Source organism: Platichthys flesus, chromosome 3 (genome assembly GCF_949316205.1).
Source record: "Platichthys flesus chromosome 3, fPlaFle2.1, whole genome shotgun sequence".
Lineage (NCBI taxonomy): Eukaryota > Metazoa > Chordata > Actinopteri > Pleuronectiformes > Pleuronectidae > Platichthys > Platichthys flesus.
Window position 1 is genome coordinate 19,975,715 of NC_084947.1, and position 8,667 is coordinate 19,984,381.

An 8,667-nucleotide genomic window follows, 5' to 3' on the forward strand; every position below is an offset into this window, starting at 1 on the left:
ACTAAATACCTAATGGATGTGAATAAAGCAATGTACCGAGAAAAAAACATATTCCAAATATGTTCAAAAATTAAAAGAATAATAATAATACAAAAGTGAAAAATCTTACTAAGCCAAATAATACAGCATATGAAGGTGTAGCTCCAGCATGTTGTTGTCTTGTCTCTTCACTGCCACTACAGGACAACACTGCCCCCCTCTGTCGACCAGCTGTACGGTGTCCAGCAGCTCTGCTCTGCTTTCATTCATTCTCTTCAGTTTGACCTGATTCGACCTGATTTGATCTGGTTTGATCTGGTTTGACCTGATTTAATCTGATTTAGCCTGACTTGGCCAGACGTGATATGATTTTACATGATCTGATCTAGTTTAACATGATGTGTCCTGATCTAAGCTGGTCTTACCTGATTACACATGATTGTGCATGAATTGACCTGATTTACATGGTTTAGCATCTGACATCGGACATTCACAATAATGGCTGATTTCAGCTGACACCTGACTACAGCGTGGTCAATGTGAAGAAATGATCAGATTCTTCATTTATTTCCTGGACTCTATTTTCTCAAGGTTTCACTAGATGGCGTAAATGTGTCGCTGCAGGTTCTGACATGATCTGTTGCTATGGTGATGACGCTGGTCAGTGAAAAGTGAACCGGACGCTTCCCTCCACACGTCACGTCGCACTCGGATAGAAAAAGAAAGTCCGTATACATTTTACCATTTTAATTTGAGCTGTATTCCTGGAAGTTTATTAATCAGGCGACGTTAATAATAGTCGTTAATGGAAGAGGCCAGAATTAATTCACCCGGGTCTCCCATGATGCATCGCTTTATTGTGTCTCGTAGCTCAGGGAGATGAGGCGAAAGTGACACAGGCGCCCTCCGCTGTCTTCTCACCCGACAGGCGAGTCCTCCTCCCAGGCAGCTCCACCGCCATGGCCCGCAGGGCGGAGCGCACTTAGCCGCTGCGGCTGCTCGGTTCGTCCACACTCAACAGCCTGGCATCAGACCCTCGACGGCGGCGTTCAGAGCCAGTAGGTAAGTCTTCAGCACCAAATGATGTGCGGCTGGAGCCTCGTTAGCTGTTAGCACAAATGCAGCCTCATACAAACTCCCCCTTGGAGCATGAACAGGCTGCTTTATCAGAAATACTCAGCAATGATCAGTAATTCATGTGACTGAACGTGTGTGGCAGCGGACAAGATATATATCATCTTTCAAAGTCGGCATCCGTCCGAAACAGGTTGACTCCAATGACATGTTAACTGTTACATTAGGTTTGCCTTAAATCATTGAATAGCCTACTAGGGGATATACGCTAATATACAACTAATGATAAACACCCCACTTTTATTGGATAAAGACATTTTCATGGTGCCTTCAATGCATGCCGAATTTCCCAGAACACCTTGACGATTAAAATGAATCATGATTTGTGTTTGGCATTGCTACGTTTCATTTTCTGTACAGTGGGCGATTATTTGTGTATTGGATTGTGAAGGGAGTTTGGCGTGGCGTGATCCCCGTTCGATAAACAGCACGTACCGGGAATTTAGCTTGTTTGCGGTCTCCTGCAGCCCATCAGCTTCCCCAGCACAACATTAGCTGCAAGGACACGCTTTGTGATGACCGTAGCAGGCGCAGTGAAGCCATCCTCCAGCCCATCAAGCAAACACATCGGAGGAAGACAAGTGAAATGCTCGTTCCCAGGCGCCGCTCGCCAGGCCCAGGGATTTAAGATCATAATCGCTTGTGTTGTTTGATGATGATGATGATGATGATGAGGAGGATGATAAAGAAGGTCATCTCCTGGGTGATCGTGTCAGTAATGTCAGTGTGGGGTAACGACGCTCTGGCAGCATCAGAGCCAGGACCAGCAGCAGAGGTCTCTCACATGAGCCGGGGGTTCAGGGTGCTGTCCGCAATGCAGGTGCTGAAACTGTAAGTGCCGGGGGAAGCATCAAGCGTCGCTGCCGGCTAACACATCCCGCTGCACCTCCAGACAGGGTTTGGGATGGGTACACTACAGCTTTGGTTAATTGCATGTTTTAGATTCAGTTTTGTTATTGTTGGGGAGGTGGTGCGTAGATGTTTAAGGTTATTAGAACATTAGCTTTAGGGAGGAGTAGGTTGACTAATCCCAGAGTGTGCTTTAAATGCATTTCAATACACAAATTCAACATTGACTAAATTGTCATTCAGACTATACACAACAGAAGTGAACAGCAGAACACTGGCAAAGCTCAGTGAATCATTTACCAATTTGATACTAGCCACAAATTGAAAGAAGATATTCAAATAAAAGCCATAGTCCATACAGCTCAATCCAAAGATGCATTTTGGATATTTGTGCCCAAAGAAACTGAAGCAGTTGGCTGCTAAGCGCTTGTTTTAGCTGAGGATTGAAACTACAAGTTCCTGTATCTTGTTGCTGCAATTCATAGATTATGGATGTTGTCTGTATGAGGAAATGCTGGTTTGTTTATTAGAGCAAGAAAGACATTGTTTGATACCAATACCTGTCTGATAGATTTACCCTCTGCATTGTCTCTGAACAAAGGGACGTAAACGTTGTCTCTTTGATTCCCTGATGTCACTCTGACCTCCATCATGCTATGCTGGAGTCGGCTGAGGTGATGATGTCTTTGCCACTGGAAAGCTATCTAAGCTATTCCAGGAAAGGCATGGGGATGAGAGATGCGCTTGCAACGCAGGCTTTACCGGAAGGATGCCACATTACTCATCAATAATAGATGATCTCTTCATCCTCTATGACACACTGGCTCGATTTGTGATTGCAAGTCATTTTTTTTTTTTAACACAAGCTTCTTTTCTCCCCTGTATAACCAATGGTGAAAAACACACATGTAGAAAACTTCTCAATCTGGGGAGTGTGTCCAGCCATGTGCCACGGGATGCATTGTATTATTCATGCAAGTAAGCTGATGATGTAAGAGTGAGAAGCACTGGGATGTTTTATTCAAGCACACTTTACTGTATATGCGGGGAGAGGCTTTCTCTGCACTCAGAGGGGGGTGTTTCACAGGGATCAATGTGCTCTTGACTCTCTCAGCCCATTATTGTCATCTAGCTGAGGGGGGAGATGTTGGCGCTGAGTGATTGTATCTCTCTCTCTCTTAGTATCTGGCTCCTGAGACAAGGGCGTCCAGTGGAGGGAGGGAAGCTGGGGCAAAGGAGAGGCATGCTAAAGACTGGCAGCATCCATGCCACACCCAGTGTCAATGTGATATCAGTGTGTGCGGCCTTGATTTTTGTTTTGTTGTTGTATTAGTGCTGGTTTGGACTCTAAAAGGGAATATCTTCCAGCAGATTAAGCTGCATCTGTTGTATTTATCTACATGCCAAGTGTAGAAAAGCTGTGATACAATATATGTAAATGATACAGTATATTTCATATTTGAGACCTTATTTCCTACTTTAATTTTTACTGTCTCTGCGGAGGAGTTATTCCATCGGATGTCCTGGTAAAATAGCAGAATACAGCGTAGATTAAATTAGCATATATTAGATTAGTGTTGCTTTTTAAATGTCTGTTGTTTTTTTGGCTTCATTTCAGTGATGGGTTGCTAACCAAAGCAAGCAAAAAGAGAGCTTGTCTACTTACAGTCACTTAGCCTCTCTCTGCTCACAGCCTTTATTGTGGATTAATTATATTTGCATTATCCAATAACTCAGTATGGTGTCTAAAGCAAACTGTGTCTGCCAGTTTGGAGACAGGGCAAAGTTGGCACACATCCCAAACCTCTGATGTTTATGGGCGAAAGAGTGAGAACTAACAGCTTCTTTGCCAAATCTGTTTACTTTTATTTATCGTCTTTTTCCCGCTCTCTCTCCTTTATCTATTGCTCCCTGTTTTCCTACATCTCTTTCTGGAGGTTGCGAGCCTGGTGTGTGTCTGAACGTTATCAGCCATGGCATCGGCAAATGTTACCCTGGAAAATCAGCTGCACAGCGCACAGAAAAACCTGCTGTTCCTCCAGCAGGACCATGCCAACACGTTGAAGGGGCTGCACGCAGAGATCCGCAGATTGCAGCAGCAGTGCACAGGTGAGCACCGTCTCATGTTCCCACAATTCTTCTCCTCATGCTGCTGAGGAAAAAGCATCACATTTAAGAAACGTTGCATGAGATATCTGAAAACAACAGCGTAGACAATAGATGCCCTTAATGGCCCTTGTATTTGGTACCAAATTAAAACTGATGTGCTGTGGTGCCACTATTAAACCTTTTAGAGAAAGGCAAAGGACTTGTGGGAAATGCACTCAAGCCTTAGCGAGCACGCCTTGCAGTGTGGTGATGCAACATGGAAAAATGTAGTGCACCACTAGTAATATACACTGCCCCTAAGGAACGCAAGATGTTCACCCAGTTTAAAGAAAGAAAAGACACTGTGTATTAGTACTGCTTTTCTGTATCCTTGGCTAACCTGTCACCAAAGCTGATGTGGAACTCTCTCTAATCCTGTTAAACGAACATTTCACCATATGGAAATCCCAGACATGTTTTCCCCAAGCATGCATCAGCGTTAGTTAGGCCGTCTTAGGAGCATGCTGTTTGTTAGCTGCCGTGTTGCACCTTGACACGACACGGACATGTGAGTAACCCTCTCGGTTTGTTTTCTTCACAGACCTGACATATGAGCTCACTGTGAGAAGCTCTGATCCCTCAGGTAAGCAAACATCATTCTGTATAGTACACAACCACATTCGTTTTCACCAGTGACATTTGATTCCTTGTGCCATTAGCGATAATAATCTGATAGTTTAGTTTTACTTTAACACACACAAGTGGAAGTGCTTCATATTGTGGAAGTGCACAGCAGCAGCAGACAAACTCTACAACAGAGCGACTTATAAATCTGGGTGTTTCTGTAGAAACAAAGCTCTGTGTCAGTGGACCGGCCCGGGAGTAGAGGGCTCTGTGTGTTTCCTGGTAACAAAGTCCCACCCAGGAAGCAGTGCATTGTGGGACTCCCCCCCTCCACTGTTCATTAATGCTCCCACTACTCATTGCCAACTGCCCCTCCCCCGTTGTTACCATGGCCATGACATAGAGTCACAACACTGATCTGATTCAGACCCGGCTCCACTGTCTCCTTGCTGGCTTGATGTACTGCACAGCACAGCAGAGTTCTGTCAAGGAGACCCCCCCCCCCCCCCCCGCCCCCAACATGCAGTTCAGTGTATGTGCAGGCTCATGTGTGTAAGTGAAGAGGACGCATGTTGCACCTCAGCGGGAGTCACAGCATTTTATGAGCTTCCTAGCGTGGCCCAGATCTGAGTGATGCTGCAGTCCGAGGCCCTATCATGTTAGTGTGGCGCATCTCAGAGATTGGAGTGCAGGAAATGAGATTATCTGTCACTGCGCTAATGCACAGCCTGCAACCTACTTAGTGCTGCAGGGCTCAGCTGCTCCAGCTGGGGTAAAAATTGAACAGCTCCCTTTTCAAAAATGAAGGGAAAACAATAATCAGAGTAAAGCAACCCTCCCTCTGCTAGAAATAAGTTTAGGAAATGTAAACCACAGATCATATTTAATTTTATTTTTGCGTATATGCAGACATGGCTGTAGCTGGGTGGGGCAGGGTGGGGGCAGCAGTAATGAAGGTCAGAGTAGGGCAGTGCCGTTGTGTCTATAGACCTGTAATATGAGAGTGCTCTGTCCACTGCAGATGAGTCTCCATAGGATCGTAATGCGTGTCAGCTGACATTCTCAGTGTCTGCACTTAATGCAGCTGTGGTTAGCTCAGTCTGAGGAGGATGCGTGTCTCTGGGTGTGTATTACTGATGTGCACTCATTTATGTGTTTACTCCAAGTATTCATCTGTGCAAACACTTAAGAGCTGCTCTTTGATTGCCCTTTCCTGTGTGTGCAGACAGCAGCGAAGTCCGTTGCAAGGAGCTGCAAAGGAGATGTGAGGAGCTGGAAGTTGAGCTCAAGAAGAAGGAGGAGGAGAACACGGAGCTGCTCAGGGATCTGGAGCAGAAGAACGCCATGATCTCTGTCCTGGAAAACACCATCAAGGAGAGGGAGAAGAAGTATTTGGAGGAGCTTAAGATGAAGAGCCACAAGCTGGCCATCTTGTCCGGGGAGCTTGAGCAGAGAGCGAGCACCATCGCTTACCTTACATCACAACTTCACGCCACTAAGAAGAAGCTGTTGGCCGGCAGCTCCTCAGAGGCCAGCCCCAATGTCAGTCCAGTCACATCATACAAGCCCACTCCGCCTCCATCCAAGGACAGACAGCCTGAAACCCCACGTCGGCGTATGAAGAAGAGCCTCTCGCAGCCTCTCCACCCAGAGTTGACAGAGGTGTACAAGCTCGGCCAGGATGGCAGGCGGCTAATTTTGCGGGAGACGGTTGACGCCATGCCTGACCCCACTCCCTTCCTCCAGGCTGGCAGAGAGTCTCCAGAACCTCAGGTTGTGCGTGAACGGCCTGCTGTCATCCCTCCCATTGCATCTGAGCGCTCCCCCATCCCTCCCCTGGGTGCCATGGCCAGCCCTCGTCACAGCCCTGCTCGAGACCGCCAGTACAGGGCTCACGTGGGTGTGGCGCACCGCATCCCCCACGGCACGCCTCCCCTGGCCCCGCCGCAGGCAGAGCTGGAGACACTGGCCGTGGACCAGGTCAATGACGAGAAGGTTGTGCGGAAGCGCTCAGGAGCCGACAGGACAGTTTGAAACTGCGCCGCTAAAATGCACATCAACATACACACATCTACTGTACATGCACTACACTGCAATAGCAGGAATGAGTCTGACCCACTGTGTAGCCTGCTTTTTACACAACATTGCAATGTAAAAGAAAATCACAAGATGATGATTTTGTTTATGGTACTCCATGAAGAGTTTTTCTTAATATATAGTAGAAAAGGACTACTTTAAAGCATGCCAAATGTTTCTTTATACAATCCATTGAGATCTTGTATTACACACAGGTTGTTTTCTTTTGCTCTCCCTCCATGTGTGCACACAACCAACTCTCGGCCAAATATCTGCATCAGTGCCTGCTTGACCGGTTCATTCACGAGCTGCGTAGTGTAGTCATGGCTATAGCATATCTCTGTCCTCTACTTCTTCTCAGCAACTGACTGGGCACATCAACAAACTATATAACAAGATGTCTGCAGCTGCGTAGGAATAGAATTGAAACGATGAAACGTAAATGCTTCCGAAACATCTTCTTGTTATATCAGTATAATAATATTACTGTAGGTACGAGCCGCTTAATGTGCAATTGAAATCTGCCGGTTGTCAAGGTGAGAGAGTCGTAATTTCACCAGGCATTTGTTGACTGGTGAGAAACAGCAGTGGCGTACATGTTTGGATGCAGTATGTAACTGCAGATGAAAAGGGAGTCTGTTTGTGTGTGTGCGTGTGTGTGCGTGTGTGCGTGTGTGTGTGACATTGAGAGTAAGTGAGTGTGTGTGTTTCGGAGAGAGACAATGAAGGCCAGTGTGAGAATTAAGTTTGGGCTTAAACAATATCCATTGATGTTATTTGTGATACAAGGGCATTTTTGAAAACAGTGCTGTAGTAGAAATTTGATATGAGTTATTATTAATGATAATAACCTGTACTTCATAAAGGCTGTACATTTGTAACGAATTCTTTTTTTTTATCTATTGTTTAATGGAGAACACAGAAGCACCTCAGTAGTTGCTGCACCACCAACTCGATGGTAAAATTATAATCACTAAATAATCTGCTTTTCACATTAACACCACTTGTCCTTGAAGTATATGAATCAATACAATAAAGCAGTGCTTTTTTGGTTTGGTTACATGATTTCTGTGTATAATGGTGATACAAATTTGAAGGAGAAGACAACATGAAGCTTAAAGTTTGGGGCCATTGCAACATGTTCACTGAACAACTCTTGATCCTATTGAAGATATGAACAGGTATTTTCTCATTTAGTGTTTTGACGATGGTTGACAAGGGAGTGATTAGTGAACAGTTATAACATTATATGTGAAATCAATGAGCTGCTCCAATGGAAAATGTGAGGATGAAGAGTTTTACTATAATGCACCAAAAACCTTTCAGTTATCTTCATTAATAAAGTTACGGTTCCCTTTCAAAAACATAAACATCATGTCCTGACTCTGAAGAGTTTACCCTAAAAAGACAGACAAGTGACGTTCAGCTGTTTATACAGCTGTGTGTGTAGTTCAACCAGTTGGCCACTTGGTGTCACTCAAACAGTAAAAGATGGGGGATAGAGGTGCATGGAAAATAGGACATATCACCAGTGTGCATACAAACACTATGCAGCTATTTTGTGATATGTCATTAAATGTGTAAGTTTGTTCTCCTTAACTGAAAACAAATGGCTGAAATGCTCACATACTGTCTGATAACAAAATGTTTGGAGAACGTTGGTCTCCTCAATAAAGTGAAGAAACACACAAAGGGCTCTCCTGTTAACTGACCAGAACCAGGATATATCTGCTGATTGTAAAACTCTGAGACTCTAAACTAAAGCACAGTCTAAATCAAAATAATTTCTGAATAAACACCAAACTCACTGAAAGCAAGAGGACATTTGATTGGAACACTTTGTAAATCTTGAAATAATAGTATCCCAGCTGATAATTTGGCAGAGATAAATCCGAAAGTCTCACCTTTGATTATATT

General features: G+C 44.7%; 1 protein-coding gene across 1 annotated transcript; it reads left to right on the forward strand.

Moving 5' to 3' along the window:
* The first annotated feature begins 855 nt into the window (after window positions 1-855).
* Window positions 856-8,368, forward strand: ccdc92 (coiled-coil domain containing 92). Its single transcript, XM_062381810.1, has 4 exons — window positions 856-1,041; window positions 3,900-4,071; window positions 4,652-4,693; window positions 5,900-8,368. Exons 2-4 carry the CDS (start codon window positions 3,936-3,938, stop codon window positions 6,706-6,708), a joined length of 987 nt encoding a protein of 328 aa, XP_062237794.1. The 5' UTR covers window positions 856-1,041; window positions 3,900-3,935; the 3' UTR covers window positions 6,709-8,368.
* Window positions 8,369-8,667: the final 299 nt, after the last annotated feature.

What these genes read in the sequence shown, in the direction of transcription:
- ccdc92 (XM_062381810.1), top strand. Translation starts at nt 3,936, where the DNA reads ATGGCATCGGCAAATGTTACCCTGGAAAATCAGCTGCACAGCGCACAG. An exon ending in ATTGCAGCAGCAGTGCACAG is followed by an intron (nt 4,072 to 4,651) that starts GTGAGCACCGTC and finishes TTTTCTTCACAG; the next exon opens with ACCTGACATATGAGCTCACT. An exon ending in GAGAAGCTCTGATCCCTCAG is followed by an intron (nt 4,694 to 5,899) that starts GTAAGCAAACAT and finishes CTGTGTGTGCAG; the next exon opens with ACAGCAGCGAAGTCCGTTGC.